At 47.8% G+C, this 22,360-nt stretch overlaps 1 protein-coding gene across 3 annotated transcripts in view; it reads left to right on the forward strand.

The window, feature by feature from the left end:
* Positions 1–22,360, forward strand: part of NBAS (NBAS subunit of NRZ tethering complex) — a 2,361,081-nt gene that overhangs the window by 2,244,556 nt on the left and 94,165 nt on the right. For all 3 annotated transcript variants that reach the window (XM_078647778.1, XM_078647779.1, XM_078647780.1), the window contains one exon: positions 10,539–10,683. In XM_078647778.1, the coding sequence (XP_078503904.1) occupies positions 10,539–10,683 (145 nt within the window). The remainder of the gene's footprint in view (positions 1–10,538; positions 10,684–22,360) is intronic.

Raw genomic sequence — 22,360 nt, forward strand, 5'->3', positions numbered from 1 at the left:
CCGCTAGATCTTCTTCGGGATCTGGGTCGTTGCCGGTGGACCTTACGACCTCCCCGGCGTCGGACCATCAGGTGTCGTCCCCGATGCCCCCTTCGTTCCTGTTCCGACGTCGGGACGGCCCCGATGGGCGCCGCTCCAGACGTCGTTTCGGGAGTTTCACTTCTATGAACAGGCCCCATTGATTGAGAACCCTGAGTATTAGGAGATGGGTGATGAAGGGGATTTGGAGGGGTATGAGGACCCTCTGACCCGAGAGTGTCAGTCTCATGAGGACTGGGCAGGAGACCTTGGGGAGGCCAGTGGCCTGGACACCTCTCCAGACACTGGTTTTGTCTCCCCTCCTACCGTGGCTTCGGAGGAGGGGGCAACCTACAGTGTGGTGTTGATGAGGGCTGCCAAGGCCTTGGGCCTTGAGCTCTCCGTCGCGGCCGTGAGGACTAATCTCCTCACTGAGGTCCTTAAACCGCAGTCAAGCTCGGCCGAGCCTCTGCTGCCCTTTAATGAGGCCTTGACCAACGTTCTTCTGGGCACCTGGTCCAAACCCGCTACGGGTTCGCCCGTAGACAGGAACGTAGCCAGACGCCACCGCCCAGCCCCGGGCGACCCATGTTTCCTGTCCACTAATCCCACCCCGAGAGCCTGGTCATCCAGGCCTCCAATTCCCAGACCGCATTCCCGTCGGCGCTGCCGGACAGGGAATCCAAGAGGTACGAGCAGTACGGCAAAAAGATCTTCTCGTCCCTTAGTCTGGGACTGCGGTCTTCCAATACTGCATGCCTCTTGGGCCGCTACACCCACTCTCTGTGGGATACGGTTGCGGAAGTGCTGCCAGAGTGTCCGTTGGAGGTACGGGCCAAACTCGGCCAAGCCCTTGTGGAGGGCCGGGATGCAGCCAAATATTCTATCCGGTGTGGGCTGGATACCACCGACTCACTAGGTAGAGCGATGGCAACGACGGTGGCGGTCAGACGCCACGCCTGGTTGAGGTCCGCCAACTTTTCGGCCGATGTCCAAAACACACTGATGGACATGCCGTTTGATGGCCGTCGCCTCTTTGGCGACTAGGCAGGCCATGCGCTTGAGCGCTTTAAGGACTCCAGGGCTACGGCCAAGTCCTTGGGCCTCTCGGCACTGCACCAGCAATCGGCTGCCTTTCACTCCTTTCGTGGCCACGGAAGGGGTGTACCCACATGTGCTGCCAGCCACGCTCCGCAGGGTAATACCCAACGCGGTGGCGGCCGTGGGAACCCCCGTCCCGGCCGTCGGGGACAACGGCAAGGTCAGTCCACACCTTCCCCCGCAGCATCCGCCTCTAAACCCTCCTAGTCCATGCTTTCAGGCCCATGTGACGCCAGTGGGGGGCAGGGTTCGCCATCACCACCTCCACTGGCGCACTGTCACTTTGGACAGGTGGGAGCTGCAAATGGTCCGAAGGGGCTACTCCCTCCCCTTCGAGGCGACTCCTCCAGCCATGCCACCGCAGAACCACCGTGTTTCGGGGGATCATTTGCGACTTCTGCAGGAGGAAGTTACGGCCCTCTTGGCCAAGGGGGCCATCGAGCGCGTTCCTGGGCCAGAAGTAGGGTGTGGTTGCTACTCCCACTACTTTCTGGTACCCAAGAAGGGCAAAGGGGGCCTACGCCCTATCTTGGACCTAAGGAACGTCAACGGTTTCCTCCGGAAGGAGAAGTTCAAAATGCTGACACTGGCTCAGGTCCTAGCTGCCCTGGACCCAGGAGACTGGAAGGTAGCGTTGGACTTGCAGGACCCTTATTTCCACATCCCCGTCCTGCCGGCCCACCGGCGCTACCTGCAGTTCACGGTTGGCCACGAGCACTTTCAGTTTACCGTGCTCCCCTTCGGCCTTACCAGCGCCCGACGGGTGTTCACAAAGGTGATGGTGGTGGTCGCAGCTCATCTGCGCAGGTTAGGGGTTTCAGTCTTCCCCTACCTCGACGACTGGTTGTTGAAGGCGGGCTCGCCCCAGACAGTCGTCAGCCACCTCCAGACTACGGCAGATCTCCTGCACCGGCTGGGGTTCTCCATCAATGTGCCGAAGTCACACCTGTGCCCCTCTCAGAAGCTCCTTTTCATCGGAGCGGTTCTCGACTCGGCGTGGTTTCGGGTTTATCCACCCGAACAGCGGGTCCAGGATATTCAGGCTCTGATTCCCATCTTTCAGCCGTTATCCCGGGGACTCGGTCAGGTTGACGTTGCGGCTTCTGGGGCTGATGGCCTCCTGCATCCTACTGGTGCATCACGCCAGGTGGCGGATGTGGGCTCTGCAGTGGGACCTGAAGTTTCAGTGGGCCCAGTATCAGGGCAACCTGTACGACCACGTCCTGATCTCGGAGGGCACTGCGAGACAGCTGCAGTGGTGGCTCACGGACCGCGATTGGGTCAGCGGCAGATCCCTCTCCCTTCCCCAAATGGAGCACGTTTTTGTGACGGACGCGTCCCTCCAGGGCTGGGGTGGCCACATGGGAGAGGCGGAGATCAGAGGCCTCTGGTCTCCGGCGGAGGCCCGGCTCCACATCAACCTGTTGGAGTTACGGGCAATTCGTCTAGCACTGAAGGCATTCCTCCCCTCTGTCCGGGGGAGTGTAGTGCAGGAGTTCACGGACAACACCACCGCCATGTGGTACTGCAACAAACAGGGCGGGGTGGGGTCGTGGACCCTTTGTCAGGAGGCTCTGCTCCTCTGGACATAGCTGGAACGCCAGGGCGTGACCCTGGTGGCTCAACACCTGGCAGGTTCTCTGAACGCCAGGGTGGACGAGCTCAGCCGTCGGTGCATGATGGATCACGAATGGCGTCTGAACTCGGACGTGACGCAAGGCCTCTTTCAGCGAGGGGGAGAGCCTTGGTTAGATCTATTCGCCACCGAAGAGAACACGCAATGTCATCAGTTCTGTGCGTTGGAATTTCCAAGGCGGCACTCGCTCGGCGACGCTTTTCGACGCGTGTGGAGTTGTGTGGAGTTGCGGTCTGTTGTACGCCTTTACCACTTCTGCCCAGAGTGCTGAAGAAGATCAAGTGCGACCGGGCCCAAGTCATCCTTGTGGCTCCGGACTGGGCACGAAGGTACTAGTATCCAGAGCTACTCAGTATGTCAGTCGATCCCCCGGTTCTTCTGCCTCTTCGGGAGGACCTTCTGTCGCAGCAACAGGGGACGGTCCTCCACCCGAACCTGTCCAGTCTCCACCTCCATGCTTGGAGATTGAGCGGCGACAGTTGAGGCCATTTGACTTGCCTCCTGAAGTCTGTAACGTCATTCTGGCAGCCAGGCGTCCCTCCACAAAGTCGGTATACGCCTGCAGGTGGAACAGATTTGTGGCATGGTGCACAGCAAAGGCTGTGGATCCTCTTGCTGCCCCTCTCTCTGAGGTTCTTCTCTTCCTTCTTTCCCTTGCCCAGCAGGGCTCTGCTCTGGGCACTATCAAGGGCTACCTTGCTGCCCTTTCAGCCTTTCTGAGGCTGCCCGATCAACCTCCTTTGTTCAAGTCCCCTATTGTAAATAGATTTCTTAAGGGCATCACGCACACATTTCCTCCTGTTCCGTTTGTGATGCTTCAGTGGGACTTGAACCTGGTTCTTACATTTCTGATGTGCGCTCCCTTTGAGCTACTTCACAACTGTCCTCTCCGCCTTCTAACTCTGAAGACTGCTTTCCTGGTTATCATCACCTCTGCCAGGAGAGTGAGTGAGCTCCAGGCTCTTTCTTGTACTCCACCTTTCCTTTCTGTCCATCCGGACAAAGTGGTGTTGCGTACTAAGCCATCTTTCCTGCCCAAGGTTGTCACGGCCTTCCACATCGGGCAGTCTATCACCTTGTCAACCTTCTTCCCGCCTCCGCATCCCTCTAAAGAGGAAGAGCGGCTCCACCGTCTGGACCCAAAACGTGCGCTCTCGTTCTATTTAGATCGCACACGCCAGTTCCGAGTGGATGACCAACTCTTTGTTGGTTACGTGGGCGCTAAGAAGGGGAAAGCGGTGCACAAGAGGACCATCTCCCGGTGGATCATCTTGTGTATTCAGGTATGCTACTCCTTGGCTAGAAAGGAGCCCCTGTTGGATTACGGGCTCATTCCACCCGAGCCACGGCGACTACAACTGCCCTGGGCCGGGGGGTGCCCTTACAGGACATCTGTCAGGCGGCTATGTGGGCATCACTGCACACGTTTGCAAGACACTACTGCCTGGACAGCCAAGTCTGGAGGGATGGCTTCTTTGGCCGTTCTGTCCTCCAGGACTTTCTGGTGTGATTATTGGTTCGCAGACCCACCACCGGGGTTGGTATTGCTGGGGTATCTATTCTAAGGTAAGGAATCTAATACTAACGTGTCTCTTTCAGATGCACAAGTTACTACTTGTGTAACGATATATCTGTAAGAGACATTAGTTAGTATTAGATTCCTTACCGACCCACCCATCCTCCCCATTCTGCGAACCGATATCTAGGGTTAGGGTTACCCCCTTTCAGGGCCCTAGTTTCAATGGCACCAGTGTTGGTTTTTAACGTGGCTCTGCGTTTCTGGCATGGAAAAGCTGTGTCTAAGAACTGACATCAGCACGCGGAGGCGGCGTCTAAGTACTCCGACGACGTCATCACTGCGCCCACGACGCCAACGACGGACGCGGAGCCGCAGACGACGCCTACCGACGCGCAAGGGTACTGCTACGCAAAAGTTTCCGGATCCAGTCTGACGCCTGGGGATATTCTAAGGTAAGGAATCTAATACTAACTAATGTCTCTTACAGATATATCGTTACACAAGTAGTAACTTGTGCTTTGTGATCCTTGTCTTAGTGGGAAAACAAAGCTTCTAATCTGTTTGCCCCCTCTCTTTCAAACATGAGGCCAGAGGGAAGGGTAGGAATGTGACACTACTCTGACAAGATGAGATAAGAAGTAATTAACACAAAACAGATGTTCCCTTCAGTTTTATGAGGGCAGGAGGGTTTTTGTTTCTGTCAATATAGTTTCGTTTCTGCATTTCAGTTACTAACTTCACATGTTTTTAAAACTAAACATTTGTTGTCTTATGACTTACATCAGTGTGTTCTTAGAACCACCTATAGACAGAGGTCAATCTAATACTGAAAACAGCATGTGGGAAACACATGCACAAGCATCACAACAACCTTGTGGCGCAGCTCTCCCTGTCAGTGTATATGTGTATCCCAGTGCTCTTTAATATGTATTTTGTTGTCAATTTACTGCAGCTAAAATGTTCAACAAACATTAAGTAGCCTAGCCTGGGGTAAACATAATCTTGCCAGCTGCTTTGAAACTTTTTACATTTTTATGTAACACCTGCAAGCTGGCCTGAAAGCTATGGACAGGATCTACCACTGAGTAACAGAAACGCTTGCTAGAGTCGCGTGACATCACAACACATGAGACTAATGGTGATTTATTAAACATTGTGGGGAACATTGTCATTCAGAATACATTGTAGTAAAAATGCCTACCTATGTTTAGTATTTTAAGAACCAGTTCTATCTAGTTATGGTTGAAAGTGCTTTTGCCACATGGCGATGGCCTATCACCGTACCGTAACTTTTAAAATAAATGCAGGGCTGCTGATTGTGGATGGTGCCATGTTTGTTATTCCACTCCGTGCCTCTTTGTGCATGTCCATTCAAAAGGGGGTGGTGATGGACAGAGTATCTGAATTAAGCAGAACCCTCCTACCCAGTCAAAAGATCAGGGCTTGATCCATCACCGTTTTTTTGCTCACTGCACCATCCCAGTTCAGAACCTGGCTACATGCAAATTAGTCTGACCCTGGCCCAGTGCATCATGGGAACAGGGCAGACCAAACTACCAAGCCAATTCTTTACTGGAAAGGAAACAAGCTTCCGGGAGCCGGTTTCTGGCATTACAGCCGTCTTCGGCCCGGCTTGCTTGAATCCTGATGGTGCAGTGAGCAAGGGACTCACATCTGAGCATACCCTTCCACACTTGTGGTGGCCAAATCGATTCAAAAGGGGGTGCATGTCCAACACATTGAATGCTGAGTGAGACTAAGTGCAGGGTGGGAGTGAGTTTAGAGTGAGTGTCAGTGCAGAATGACAGTCAGTGCAGAATGACAGTCAGTGCAGAATGACAGTGAGTGCAGAATGACAGTGAGTGCAGAGTGACAGTGAGTGCAAGTGACAGTGAGTGCAGAGTGACAGTGAGTGCAGAGTGAGTGCAGACAGTGAGTGCAGACTGAGTGCAGTGACAGTGAGTGCAGAGTGAGTGCACATTGACAGTGAGTGCAGAGTGACAGTGAGTGCAGAGTGAGTGTAGAGTGACAGTGACTGCAGAGTGACTGCAGAGACAGTGTGTAAGGGTGCACATTGTGTGAATGTGCACAGTGAGTGTGCAGGATAAAAAGTGTGTGACTATGCAGGGTGACATTGGGAATGCGGGTGAGCAGTGTGTGAATGTGTAGGGGCAGTGTGTGAGTGTGCAGAAAATACCACACACACACATACCATACACACACCACACACACATACACCACACACACATAACACAAACCACACACACTTCACTCTCTCAACACCACACACTCGTCACCACTCACCACAACACACTCACCACCACACACTCACCACCACACACTCACCCCCCCAGGCTCACCCCCACAGACTCACCACCACACACTCACCACTACACACAAAACAACACACACAACAACACACCCCCAGCCGTAAATGAATGCTTTCACCAGGCACAAACACCAACAACCATCAATGTACGCTTTCACCAAAAACAAACACGACCATGCATCAGTGCCGCTAAACACCCACGCACACAACAAACAATGTCAGTGCAACTTTCCCAAAACACACACACACACCAACAGCTGACAGTGCACCAGCCACTCTTTCAATTGGCACAATCATCAACAGCTGTCAGTGCACCCTTTCACCAACCAAACGCATTACCATCCAGCTCTGTACGCTTGACAGCCACACTCAGTAACAGCTCTTACTGCACGCTACCACCAGTCATACACACCTCAAGCCACCGCTACACGCTTCCACCAAACACACACACCAACAGCCATCACTGCACAATTCCTACAGGCACACACATCCACCACCCATCAATGCACACACCAATTGATAACGCATCCACAAATTAATATTGTACCTATCGCACTATGCTGCACTTTACCTTTTAAAGATAATGCGTTAAAGTGCAGCATGCCACCATTGATAACATTCAAATCCAACACACATATCTCCAACACACACCACATGCTTCCACTCCAAAACACATGCCTAAAACACATTGCCATTTACAATGCCATTATCTCTAACTCAAGCAAACCCGAGCCCTAATGCATTCCTAATGCTTGTTCCGTTTTGATATTGGTTTTGTGATGGACCTTCTCACTTTTCCTGACCTCATAGCTGGCCGGGTAGCAGTTGAGCTGGGTAGCTCGTAGCTGGTAGCTAGTAGTTGATTTCGATTTGCGGAGCCTCGCGGCTGGGGTCAGTGTGGGACGATGAGGACCGGCAGAGCCAACACCAAGCCAGGCGGGGAAGGACAGCAACTGCCGCCAGGCAACTGTCTCACCTCTGCCTTTCAGTCCTTCAATCCCTCTGCTTACTCCTCTCCGCGGTGTCTCTGGAACTGCACTGCCGCACTGCTCCGCTCCGGACTCCCAGCTCCCCCGGCTCAACCCCCGCACAAGCCTCTAGGGCTGCTGGAACTGCTAGGGCCGCGGCTCCTTGTTCCCTACGGTTGTAGCTTGGCTGAGCTTGTGTCTCGAGATACCGCGATGTGGGGGAAAGCGAGGTGGGGAAAGCGGGGCTGCGGGCCTTTCGATCCCCCTTGGTCGCGCCGCTCGCTCCCCCAGCCACTTACTCCTCTGGCGGCTCCCCACGCAGGTGACAAGGCCGCCGACCTCCAGGTGCACCAGGTGCCATAGGTGCTATAGGCTGTGTGCAGTGTGTGGTGTTCAGCGTGTCGTGGGACGCGAGCCGGGAGCCGGGGTCGTGTGCTAGCCACCGGTGCGACACACTTTCTCTAGGCTCTCTCTCGGGGCTCGGGACTTGGGGCTCAGACTCTCTGCCTTGACTCCAGCCAGAATCCACCTGCCAGCCCGCCTGCCAACTCCGCACTCCGTGCACCGCCGGTCTCACCGACTCTCCAGACTCGATGCTCTTTGCCTCAGGAGGGAGCCAGGCAGGAGACCGAGCCAACCGGCCCGGCTTGCAGCTCCGCAGCTCACCGGCGGTTTCCTCCTCCTGCTGCTGCTGCTGTTGCTGCGGCGGTGTTATCCCAGCGCTTGGCTCAGCGCTCACAGCTGCACACAGCTCACAGCCGATCCAGGCTTACAGCTCCGCGGCTCTCCGGCGGTGATTTTCCCCCTGCTGCTGCTGCGGCGGCGGTGTTGTTTTCCCAGCGCTCAGCTCTGCAGCTCCACTGTACCAAGACTTTCCCCCACACACCACCCTTACCTTACTGGTCTCTTTCCTTTCACAACAAATCTATCATATCACAGCTGTGCCCAGCTTCTTACTTAGCACGGTCTTCTGTTGCCACAAATTTCAACCTTACCTTTCCCCCTGCATCTCTTCGAATTTAAACTATTATCCATGACATTTGAGTGTAGTCTTAGATTTCAGTGCCTTGTGCCCTACAACACATTTTCAGTGCCACCTTCTCTAAACACAGAGACCTCCAACATCACTCAACTTGGTGTTCAGCAGCTTGAAATTATTAGCATGGGGATTGTTGGAATGGGAATGTTGCCCACAAAGAAAACATGTAATGCAGGGTGCAGAACCTATGTTGTGACTTTGAGGGGTGCACAATGATTGCCCTCATAGCAGGGATAGAACTACTTTCCATGTTCTGGGTAAGTTACACAGAGAGGTGGTGCCAGCGTCCCTGGCTTTTGTAAATCGGTTGAGTGACCAGACATTTTTATCTGTGCCAGGGAGAGGGTATGTAGTCTACCAACACCGCATGCAAATTTCTGCTTTTCTGTGAACCCTAGATTCTTGTTGTGATATCACATGCTTGCATACAGTGTGTGTTTGTGCAACAACTACTTGGTGCATGTTTGTTAGTGTGTGTATGGTGAGAATTCTGTACTGGGACCAGTGAGATCTATGTTGGATGGCATTTTGTTCAACACAACAAGATGGAGGGTTGATAAAGCTTTTGCGGACAGTGAGATGTATTGATTGTGACTGGAATGCAGAGACAAAGACATTGATGTGAAGGAAAATGGAGACAGGGTACCCTTTTAAAAATTGAATGAAAGCCCTGTTAGTAAAGTGATGCTGATAAGTTCTTCTGGAACACTGCTGTTCAGTGGATGGTAGGGGCAAAGGTGGGACTGCAGTTTGTTGTTCAAGGTGAAGACGTTTCTAGACAAGGCTTGCCCTTTTGTCTGTCTCTAATCATTGTTACAGGAAGGCTAATAACTGCCAGGTGCACATAACTCACTTCATTGTGCCAGTGGTTTATACTGCTGCTTGAAGACAGCATCGTTGCTAACTGCTTCTAAGTACTGAGCCGAGGCTGGGCTTACATCCCCCCTCCACCCGAATCAAAAAGTAACATAATTGGGAGCCACGGCCAACAGCCATTGGGTCAAGGGAGCCGTGGGTCAAAAAAGTTTGGGAACCACTGCTATAGGTTGATGTTTAGGGCGTTAGTCTTAGGTTTAGGAAGGAGGGCGGAATCCATGCCAAAGTTTCAGGATATGCAACACAAAAAGATGATGGATGGAATGCTGAACATTGTCAAACAGTCATCTCCAGTCAGGATAGCCATCGACTGTGTAGATATGTTACATTTAAATCTGATGCATGTAAGGTCATATTATATGGATATTCTAAAACTGTCACGAATTCGGATCTGCAGTGCAGAGCCCTTAAATAAGGTATCAAGGTTTCATATGTGCTTCTGCAGATATTCAGGTAGAGAGCACATGTATTATCCATTGTATTGACAGATAGAATCCTTGTACACTCTACAAGTATAGTACGCTTATGTTAGTAATAAAATGGAAGCATATTAGGCACCCATTTATGTATTACGTACAAAATAAAGGTTGAATCCGATCGCCTCCCTTTAAAGTAGAACACATGACAAGATTATTCCCCCTATATTCTGCGCTTTTCTCTAATCATGGATATGTCCGTTTACCAGCATAAAACACTGAAAGTGATTACATGATTTAAGTGAAGCTTTTCGGGTGGGTTTATATTCCTTAGCATCTAGTCTTCTGGATAATGACTGGGTTTCCAGCGTTGGCACAAAGTAAATATCTTTAGAATGTATTTGTTGTTTCATAGTATTGATTCTTAGGAGTTAGGTTGTTTTAAGTAATTTTTTGGGCTGACAGCGAGTGCTGGGCAGGGAAGTAACAAGGCATTATTGAAAGAAGTGATCAGTGTTTGTATTTCTTCCAGAAAACAAAATATGTGTTCCTCTATATCGTTCTGGTCCATAGTAAGTGGTATCTCTGTGTCAAATATGACTTAGGCATCTCTTTTATTTTGTTTCTTACTGTTAGAGTGCGACCAGACAATAATCCTTGGATAAAACTTGGAGTTGCCATGCTGGCCTGCTACCCTGCTGAACAAAGAGAGCACACTGGGAATGAATTGCTGAGTCTCTGCCGCTCGCTGTACAACAAGAAGCACAAACTCTCTGCTGAGGTGAGTCGTGGCTTTGTCTATAATGTGCCGATGCATTTAGGCCATTTTCAACAAGTTTCCCAAGACAAAGTAAATTAATAACACTGCTACCATTTTAATAACATTTGAGAATGGAGCTCACCATTACAACAGATAAGTGTTCTTTCACAAGTTGTTATAGCATCTCCATTACTCCGTGTTTGAGAATATAGCCGTACAAAACACAGTTTAGCTGATTCATAAAGCCACTTACAAGAGTATATCAGGTGCATATCTGCAAATGGTTTTATTTAAGGTTGCACATTGGTTACAGAAGGTCACCTTTAACTCACTCCCACTATTACCCCATAATGAAGTGATATTATTCATTATTAGAACATTGGAATGTTGGGAGCTCCATTGATAATAATGGAGCTCCGGGCTTATAATGGCTGGTATAAGCCTGGAGCTCCAACATTCCAATGTTTCTTTGTTCACAGCTCTGGCTGTGAACAAAGGCTTCAAGGACCCTGAGGGGATTCCAATCCCCTCACGCCCCCATAAGGCTTTGTTCTTTTTTGTTGTAACATTCTGCCCTCTAGTGGCAGAATGTTCTAATAGCCTTATAGCCCTTCGTAGCTGGACTATATCGGCTATTAAAGTCCCTCTCCCTTGTTAAAGGCCCTCGCCTTCGGCTCGGGCCTTTAACGCTGGAGAGGGCCTTTAATAGCCAGTATAGCCCTCTACGGTGGGCTATAAGGCTATAGTAAATCACACTCAAGAAGTGACTGGACATGGGAAGGGGTTTCCCATGCACTCGAAAGTAGATGGGAATTCATTTTAAGACTCCTCTCACACCCCTTCCTATCCTGGAACTGATTAAAGATTCACTCTGGCGAGCAATATAACATATATTATAGCCTTATAGCCCGCCGTAGAGGGCTATACCGGCTATTAATGGCCCTCTCCAGCGTTGAAGGCCCCGAGCCGAAGGCGAGGGCCTTTAACAAGGGAGAGGGACTTTAATAGCCGGTATAGCCCAGCTACGAAGGGCTATAAGGCTATTAGAACATTCTGCCACTAGAGGGCAGAATGTTCCAACAAAAAAGAACAAAGCCTTATGGGGGCGTGGGGGGATTGGAATCCCCTCAGGGTCCTTAAAGCCTTTGTTCACAGCTAGAGCTGTGAACAAAGAAACATTGGAATGTTGGAGCTCCAGGCTTATACCAGCCATTATAAGTCCGGAGCACTCCATTGTTATCAATGGTGCTCCCAACATTCCAATGTTCTAATAAATATTCTAAATTCATCGAATCACATTAAATTTACACTGTGCTTTTTCAATATAAAAACATAATGAACACAATTTGCTTATTTTCTGGGGAGGTTTTTTCTCTAGTCCTCTTTTGAAGAGATACTTATGCGTGACAATAAACTGAGCTAGAAGCCCATTTTCCAATTACCGATCTGATTTGGTTGTTTAAATTTTATTTTCAGAATTTTTGTATGTATAGTCATTTTACAAATTACCTTTATCAAATTAAGCAAAACATTTTTTTTTACGTACATGGAAATAAGTATTATAAATGGGTGACTTAAGTTATTTGGTGATGTTTTTCTCGATACGCTGTGCTTTATATGTTAAACAATGACAATAAGAACTGTGAAAAAATAGTGACATGTATCTTTATCAGGTTTCTTGGTGTCATTACGACATTTTCCGTGAAATGTTTTAACCACGTTTCTAATGATCTGTTGAAAAATTAGGGAAGGGAAGTAGAGGTCAATTAAAATTACATGTAATAAAATCAAGATAAAGGAATGAGAAAAGGAGGAAGGGAAAACAATTATATCTCCCAGAAAGTAGTGGGTAAGTATAGGGTCTTGAGGAATTACTCCCAACTCCTCATCAACGAACATTTCATGGTTCAGGAAGAAATTCACCCTGAAACGTTTCTGCACCTGTCTCAAACCATTTAATGCTCTCTCTTTTAGTTTAAGACTTATTTCCTTTGTTAGCATCTTCACATGAAAGCTAAAAAAACATTCTAATCATCTACTTAGCCTCTTATCTCTGCTGTCTTCTGCATCTCTCCCCAATGTCTCTCAACTTGGACATGATATCTGAAAGTTGCCTGCACACACGTGTTATCGTCCATGAAAGCCAGAGAACCATAGAAACATTGTAAGCTTCAATTCGTATATAGTTGTTCGATCCCATATCTAAATGCAGGCCCTATCTTTAACTTATGTACTACTCCATGACTTATATAAAGCACTCTTGTGTCTATTCTGTGTGCTGTATTCCAAAAGACTTTGTTACATGCGGATAAGACCATATCAAAATCGTATTGCTTTATCTCATATGTAAATCTACACTCTGTGTTCAATGCGTGTGTTACTTTCTAACTTATGTGAAGCACCCATGTCTGTATTCTGTTTGGTTCGATTTCATGTACTTCATTTTAAAAAGACTTTTCTCTTCTGTTTGCATTGTCTGATCCATTATCATGTAAACTGTTCTGATGCCTACCTGTATATTAGCGCTGTTGTTGGATATAAAAGAAACCCAAGGAGAAAGGGACTAAAAGAGATACACACAGTTTCTATAGGATATGTCTGCCCACTTATTCCTCTTCTAATGAAATTTTCCAACTAAATTTACTGTCTGGTTTGTTGTCCACTTCCTTTACTTACAGCCCGACACCTCATTGTACAGTACTCCATTGCTCTCACCTTGTGTTTTTTTATATATAAATATCTGCACCTTTTACCAGCACAAGAATCCAAAACTGGCCAGACATCCATCGACAGATAAACACAGGATGTCAATAGAAGTAATAAGACTGCTCAGCCTAGCACTCTTGGTACTGTTTTTTTTTCTGTTTGCCGGCGTTGCTAGGATTGAGCTTTTCTTGTTCCTCTCGATTTTCATCATTGTTTTTTGGGAAAACTTTCTGTCAGAAACAATTGTTTGCAGTGTCCTGTTTCAACACAATCCTGGGTCGAAGTCAAGCCTGAACTGGCAGAATACAGTCTTGGTGTGTGACACTTGTGAAAAGTGCTGACGTTGGACTTTGAGGCTGATTACTACCCCTCTTGCCCGCAAGAAAATCCAGAAGCACTGAGTTAGTGGGAAGCCAGCATTTTTTTTGGGCCACCATATACCAAGATTGATCACATTCTGTGTCTAAGGGGTTTACATGGGCAAAACAATTAGAATCTCTTCATTTTATCTGTTTTTATCTTATTGAATTAATGTTTTCATATTGTTTTATTAATGAATAACACAATACAATGTTATACCTTCTAATTAATAAGAACATCCAAGCAGTTAACGATAGGGAGGGGAAAACAATTAATGACAGATTGAAGACTAAAGAAAACAAGCATTGGCATAGCCAAAAGGTCTCGCTTTTGAGACCTTATAAGTATTTAGTTATGCAGCACAATATCCTTGGTGCAACAACATTAACTGTTGTATGGTTAAACACTTATAAGGTCCCAAAGGCGAGACCTATTGGCTATGCCAATTCTTGTTTTGATGTTAATATATTCCCACATATAAGGACATCTATGGTATAGGCTGGGCTGTTACATATGGATTTGCTTCTCATTATTGCATACTTTTGACTAGCTGTGTTAATTTATCCTACAATGTGGATATCTTTTATTTAAATTGACAAACTTGAGTTCAATTATCTGTGTGGAACGTGTGTTTAATTTTTGGAAAAAGAAAATACCAATACAATTAAAAAGAGAACATTGATGCCCCTAGTGACAGTCGCCGCACGTGCTCCCCCCGCCACCCCGTCATTGGTCGGGAGTTGCAAGTGATTTTTTCTTGTAAATGTAAATGTATAGGCATTTATATAGCGCACTACTTACCCGTAGGGTCCCAAGGCGCTTCGACCGCTGCGAAACCCTTCCTGGCTTCCCTGAGAGATGGTCCCTTAATGGGTATCTCCAGGGTGAGACCAGGCATCCCCGGCGGTCTGGTGGGGCCGTTAGTGAAGATGAGGCAGGCTAATGCCCAGAGTTGCCGAGTGTGAACGCTGATCAGAGTGGGCACCGAGGCGAGAGAATTATCGAGTCCGCTGACCCTGGTCCAGAAACCTGCCGCGCCGGGAATCGAACCCTGGTCCCGGGCCGTCCTCTGCTCTCGGGTCTGCCGCCTCTAACCAGTGAGCCACACTACTTCACTACTTTTCTTGTCCACTACCAGTATTTTTTTTTACTTCAAAAAAATGTACGTCTTTCAGGACGTTTGCAAGCTGTCGAAAAATAGCAGAAGAAAACGTTTTGCTAAAACTAGGCCTGCACGGTGAAATTGAACCAAGGTGCTTTTTAGGTGGTCGGTTCTGTTGCCAAAAGTTGTTTCAGAAATTTCTCTTGTAAAACTTCCTTTGTGTGGACAAGTTATATTCCGTAAAAGAAGTTGGGCGAAGTTGTTAAATGAAGTATTCCACTGTCGATTAGTTCGCATTTTTTGGGCGTTAGGAACAAATTGAACCCAACATGGTCCCGTCCAAGTCTCATGGCTCCTTCCCTGCAGCTATTTATTGAGGGTTTTTCAGCTCAGAATCCCTACACGGGTGCATGCACAGCTTGGCTCATTGTCACTAGTGACAGTATATATTTAGATATTCTATATGTTTATTATAAATACTATATATTTTCACCCTATAAAATATCCTTACTGTGGCTCAGCACTTCTTATAGTCCCAAAATGACGCACTCATCATTGGCTTAAAATGATGCTGCACTATCCGGCTTATTGCTTCGGGCCAGGGACACAGCACCTCCAGAAGGGGAATCAAGACAGCAGTGCTGCAGCGCCATCTAGCAGCGATCAGTAACAGCAAAACGACTTTAAAAGGCCGCCTATTCTGGCCTCGAGAGCACTTCATAGGCAACATAAAATTTTTCATGGTGTTGTGAACTTGCCCCGTTCCTGAGGCAAGTTTTTTACATGATTGATGCTGACATGCTTCGAGAGTTATGAAGGGTGGAGCTGGCAAATGCATGATTGATTGATTGATTATTACTTCAGCTTCTTTTGAAAGTACAAATAAATCACTGTTGTGTAGAGGATTAAAATGTTATTATTCGCCCCTGCCTCTAGCCAAGGCGTTCCACACCAGGAGGGGGCAGAGGCAGCGACTGTGTGCAAACTTCTTAACACAGTACAGTTGTCCTTCTTAGAATGTGCTTGTATTGGTTAAATTTAAAGTATCATAAACTTGGGTTTCACGTCATGAGGCGCTTCGCTGGATGCTGCCAAGACCTGTAAGCAGTTGGTGTTATGTAAAAGGGCTCATCCACCTCCCATGGGGCTTTAAAAATGTAAAAGTGAAAAAGTGGCCTCACGCTGTCTGCAGATTCAGACACAGTTCTGTGGGAAAATCACAGCTTTCAGCCTGTATTTTGACGCTCAGTTCAGCTCTTCTGCGTTTTTGTGAAGACCTTTTCAGCACAATTAAATGTAACCTGCTGTCGGTGGGTTCTCCGTGCATGTAACAGGCTGTGGTAGGGTTCTCTGTGTAGTCATTGAGTGAAAGGAGATGAGGATGACACCGGAGAAACGCGGAGAGGTGTGCCAACAGTGAAAGAGAGTAGGAGTGAATGGAGGAGGGAGAAGCAGTGAGAGGGGAAAGATTAGGGGGGACGGTGAAAGGTGAGCAATGGGGGAATCAGGAAAGTAATGAAGAGGGGCAACACTAGACTGGGTGGTGCTAGGAAACAACAATGAAAGGTAGAAACGTGTGGCAGAAAAAAATAAGAAAAAAGAAAGTATCAAATGTACAGGGCGAGAGAGGATCAGCAGTGAATTAATGAGGGGGCGGAGAGGAGGCTCTGAGGGAGAGCGACGGCTAAAGGCCGAGAGGAAAGCCAGATGGCGCGGCGCTTGAAGTGCTAGTGTGAAAGAGCAGCAGAGAAGGGGGCAGAGAGAAGGTTCTGAGGGAGAGCGACTGCTAAAGGCCGAGAGGAAAGCCAGATGGCGGCTGCGCACATGCACGAACACGTAACTGCAAGCTTGAGGCCAGCAAAAGCGGGTGGTAGCTCTTTGAAAACCCACTTACTAAATGTCTCGCCTGAGACAGCGCATGCACTGGCTCATGCAAGACCTAAAAAGATATCATTTTGGGACCACTTTGGATCGGGGAAAAAGGATAGACTTCCAGTATTCTCTGGCCCTTAATACAAAGGAACAGAAACAATGTTCTGCAGGACTTCAAGAGTTATCAATATACAGAAAGGCCATAGAGATACTGGGTTTGGGATATTCAAAGGGTAAGAAATAAGTTAATATGGCTGAATTCACCATGGTGATATTACAAAAAAGCATCAAACCCTCCTAAAAAGTCTGTATTTTAATCTCCTCTGCAGCATGAATCATTAAAGAGATACTGTGAAGACCCTTAGCCGTTTCCAAATACTACTACCTAAGGCAAAACACCAAGATTGCCACAAGGAAGTTACCCCTCTATATCTTACCCCAGCAAAATAAATAGTTTCAGAGTGCTATTATAACACTATTTGCTGTTTCGCCACTGATGTTATGTCAGCAGCGAGTCTCTCATCAGATAACACTACTGTAGAAGGCGAAACAATTGAAGAGTCTAATTTGGGTCCTGCGCCATACTTTTGATCCTTTATAGGAGGCTTTTGGAGAGGCGAAGGAGTAATTTATTCCATTTTGGTTTGACAGTTCTAAATCTGAAGGATGTCACTTTTAAAACGAACTTCCGATTTCTTGTATGTAGCAGGATATAACAGTGATATATCTGTCTCCTTTCTATTTTTGTTGCAAAAATGCTTCTGCTGCAGATGTTGTGAGATCACCTCTAATTCTTTACCTGCATTGTCTGGTATGGAATTTAACTTGAATTGAATGCCTTCTATACATTGCAGCAGGTTTGAAAGGTTTTGTCGGTGGGCACAGAGAACCTAGTGAGTTATCTGCGTAGATGTGTGATTCCCATGTAGTTACAAAGTTTTTTGATCATGTTCATTGATGCATGAGGTCACTCATCCTGGTGGTCAGGCCAGTATCTTGGGCATGATATTGCCTTGACCTTGAGGTACTGTGTTTGTATAGCAGTTCAGAAGTCTGGTTTTGAATGAAAAAGGCAGTTACACCTGAAGATGGATTCCGGGTACTTATTTGCCATGCAAATCTTGGCACAGGCAAAATATATGTTCAATAGACTCCTTGCAAACCTGCAGATCTTACACGTTATGTTCCTATATCCCGCATTTCTAGGAGGCATCAAATTGCCTAAAAGAAAGTTTTAAAAGTATAAAATACAAAAAACCTTCTTTATCATGTATTCATATTGTAACCTGAAGTTTTTTTCCTCTTTCCTTCAAAGTAGATCTCAAAGAATCAAAATTAATCAAACCCTGTCTGATATTACTCCAGTATCGACTGGAGTGGCTCAAGGATCCACACTCTCACCCACGCTATTTAATTTGTTCCTGGAACCACTTTCAGAAATTCTTACATGCTAAAATATACAGTACCACGTGTATGCAGATGGCATTCAATTATACTTTAAAATTTCCCCAGTAGAAGATATCAAAACTCTTAACTGCTCCCTACTGAAAACCCAACAATGGTTTACGCGCATCACCTTAAGCGAAATACACTCAAGACAAAATTTCTCCTGATCACCCCCTACAATCTATCTACTACCACAGATGAATGGCTCAAACAGCTTACAGCGCTCAACTGTACCCCACATGTAGTTGATTCTACTTGATCGTTAGGCATTTTATTGGTAAAATACCTGAATATGCAAGATCACATCAGTGCAACTACTGGAGGAGAGAATTCTAAGAAAAATCAAATCATTTTTACCTCCTGAAGACTTTCAGTTGGCAGTCCAATTGTCATCTCCCGCCTAGAATACGGGTGTGCCACCTTTGCAGGACGACCCAAAGCCAGACTGGCTCCTTTAAGGGCCGCATTAAACTCAGCTTCCAGGCTCACCATGGGATACAGCAAACACAACCACATTTCCCCTGACCAGAAACATCTCAAATGGCTCCCATTAGAAGCTAGAATTCAGTTTAAGATAGCCTGTATGACCCATAAGGCTCTTCATCACAATACTCCTGTCTATCTTGCTAAAAAACTTGAACTATGGGGAGGGAGTAGCTCTCTAAGAAGCACTAACTCTTTATTGTTAAAGTCACATAAGTTCAACTAAAAGAAAACGTATAACCGGTCGTTTTTTGACCTTTCCCCCAGAATATGGAAAACAGTTCCTCCTGAAACTAGATCTCATCCTTTGACTACCTCCTTCAAGGTCTTCTTCAGCTTTAGCTAGAGGTGTCCCTGTTGTTGACATTTGCAAGGCGGCAATTTTGGCCTCCCTTTTGCGAAACATTATTGCTTAGACTCGGAGGTGAAGAGGGATGGCCATTTTGCACGTTCTGTGTTGCAAAATGTTTTGGTGTAGGCAGGCGCCCTCCACCAGGAGTGGGACAGTCTGGGGATTCAATTCCAAAGGTGAGAAATCCACTGGCAGATGTATCCATCAGAAGAACAAGTTACTTACCTTCGCTAAGGTTTTTTATGGTGGATACAGTATCTGCCTGTTCTTATGGGCCTTCTGTTCGAACTGACGATAGCCCTATGCCTCTTTACGAAAGTGCTTGTTGCCATGGCATCTTTGCTCTGGAAATCAGGAGTCCCTTTTTTGTGTAATTGGCTGGGAAGGCAGAGTCTGCAAAGCTTTATTTATCTATTCATTGACTGTTGCTCACTCCATCCTGGAGTATGTAAGGGATATATTTAAGGAGATCTCTCAGCTAAGTCTGCTAAGTTTTCTTACAGATTCTGTCAAGACTAATTAGTTGCCCTCCTTGTCTTTTTGACCCACATTGGAGACCATATTTAATTCTAGAAATTATCCTGTTTTCGGCTCCACAGATAGAGTCAGTGGTGAAGAGGCCTCTGCTTTTGTAGCTTGCCGGCCTCAAATAGGCAGCACCCTTTTGTTCACTTTCCAAAAGCAGATCGGTGGTTTAGGCAATCATGTTGCCTTTGGACTATGGAGTTACTTAATCTTCAGCATGCTCACTAGTCAGATGGCTCTTTCTTCTCCTGCCACGGACAACTCTCATGTTACTAGGACTGACTGCCTGCCATTCACAACCTTCTGGGGACTAAGCAGGTCCAGTTTTTGAGCTACCCTGAAAACTGTTTCAAATAGAACAAGCATTTACAATTCAATAGGTCTTGCATTTGATAGAATTAGAACAGTTGATTTTGTAAATATAAATGTAGGCACCGTGTTCAAATATAAACCCCATGTAAACCCTTCACAGTGAATGCAGGAGCAATCTAACAGCCCTGGGTCAGCAGACAAGAATTTGCTAACCTTCCTCCCTTGCTTATGCACAGTAAATACAGACAGGAGGAACACCAAAAAGCAACAGTCCAGAAAACCAGCACTGTGATTGCTGGAAGCCACTATCTCCATGGCCGGTCCATGCGATTGTGTTTGCTAGACCATGTACTTGCCTTAGTTTGAGTCTTTCAGTGGGCTTGCTGCTCTGAATTAAAATCCCCATAAGATTCTTAAGTCATGAGGGCACCCGTTTTTCATCAGCAGGTTTTTATTTACAACGTCAGTGAATTCTGGGAATGTTAGTGTTCATTCAGCTCAGACCATACAGAACACCCCCGACAGACTCGTCCTCGGCATCCCTCGACACGAACACATCACCCAAGACCTGCGTAACTTCCACTGGTTCACCCATACCTACAAATGCCTCCACAACACCGGACCCCAATATCTCAACAATAGAATCTCCTTCCATGTACCCAAGAGGAACCTCCGATCCGCCAACCTCACCTTTGCCAAACCCCTCGCACATCTGCAGAGCAAGAACAGGAGGAAGAACCTTCCCCTACATTGCGGCCAAGACCTGGAACGAGCTCCAGGTCGACATCCGACGCTCCCCACCCACAGCTTCAGTAGGACCCTCAAGACCTGGCTCTTCGACTGACCTGAGCTGCTGCCCCCCATCACCTTGAGACCCTCACAGGTGAGTAGCTCGCTTAAAACTCCCTGATTGATTGATTGAATGAATCACAAGTATACTTTCACACCTGAAAAAAACGGTTTGAACAAATCATGAAGTGGAACAGGTGTGCTCTTGTGACATGAAGTTATGTGATTACCTCACTTCATATACCTCTCTCTGAACACTCCTGCACTGTATTTAATTTAAAGCCTGTCTGCTTATTTCCATTGCTTTTTCAAACATAACGTCACAACAATTTACTGTACTGACTTTATGCTGTGTCAGCTTCTCTTTAAGAGTGTTCCCTAAAGGATCTAGAATTTACATATTTCTCTATATGCTTGAGTATAATTGTGCTTTTCCTCAAGGTGCTTGCATGTTGGGTCTTTTGCTCCATGTCCGAGATTGCATCTCTGCTACTTCCCCCAACTAATTGCTTTGGGCTGCCTTATGGTTACATAAAGCGCTTTAAAAATAATAAGCCATACAATGTTAACATTCCTACTTGCACCGGCCTGTGATTGTGAACTTTCCTCCGTGAGTCTGCTGCTGGTAGTGGAGGTGCCCGTACCTCCATGTCAATGTGCTAATCTGAAAGAGATACATTAGTGATAGATTCCTTACCTTCGAATATTTCCCAGACGTCAGACTGGATCTGGAAAGTGTTCTACTTAGCAGTACCCCTGCGCGCCGGAAGGAGGCATTGTGCGGCTCCACGTCCGTCACTGGCGTTGTGAGCGCCGAGATGACGGCACAGAGACTACTTAGGGGCCACCCATGCGCGCTGAGCACGTACCTCTGTCATTTTCTGACCACTTTTTTTAGATTTTTGTCTCCTTCTCTTGTCTCCTGGTGCACATAGGGATGCCCGGCTTTAAGTATTTTGGGTCGTGCCGCTGTAATATGTCGGTGGCGGATCCCCATGATGTCTACCTCTACTGCCTGGAGACCAACCATGACTCCTGGGATTTTCGGGAATGCCGTGCCATGGCTCCGAAGGCCTTGCAGGAGCGGCGCCGGAAGATGCTGGCGGTCCGGCACTCCTCTCACCGCCACTCGGGGTCTAGGGGCCATTCACAGGACCGGAGCCGTCACTCCTCGGGCTCCAAGTCTTCACCTTCAGATTCCGGTAAGCGACGCCATAAGATGACATAAAGCGTGCTCGCTCTCCGACGTCCCCCCGTCGCTCCTCGGAGGTGGACGAGGGGGGCAGGGACTCCGCCCCTGGGCTCTTCCGGAACCTGGGAGTCCCGCAGCCTACCTGCTATACCCGGGTCCGTTGGCGACTCCCGAACAGATGCAAGAGTTTGTTGTTGCCATGGACCGCCAGCTTAGGCCTCAGGCTCCCGCCGGCGCGCCTGCGGGCCCCGCGATCCCGTGTCCAGATCCTGTTGGCCTGGTGGCACCGCCTCTGACGCTGGCCCCGGAGCCACTGGAACCAGCGCCCTCGGCTCCGGCACCACATGGTGCAGCACTGCTGGCTCCGACACCGGCGCTGCCCTTGGCTCCGGGCCCACGCCGCACTGGACGCCGTTTATCCCGCTCCTTCCCCGGTTCTCGATCCATTTCGTTCCGACCTGGAATCCACATTGGGATGCGTCTCCGGTTCGGACCGGGCCATCGCCGCTCACGGTGCCACTGGCCCCCTCTCCGGCTCCGGCCCTGCCGCCGCGGCTGG

This window comes from Lissotriton helveticus, chromosome 6, assembly GCF_964261635.1.
Source record: "Lissotriton helveticus chromosome 6, aLisHel1.1, whole genome shotgun sequence".
Classification (NCBI taxonomy): Eukaryota; Metazoa; Chordata; class Amphibia; order Caudata; family Salamandridae; genus Lissotriton; species Lissotriton helveticus.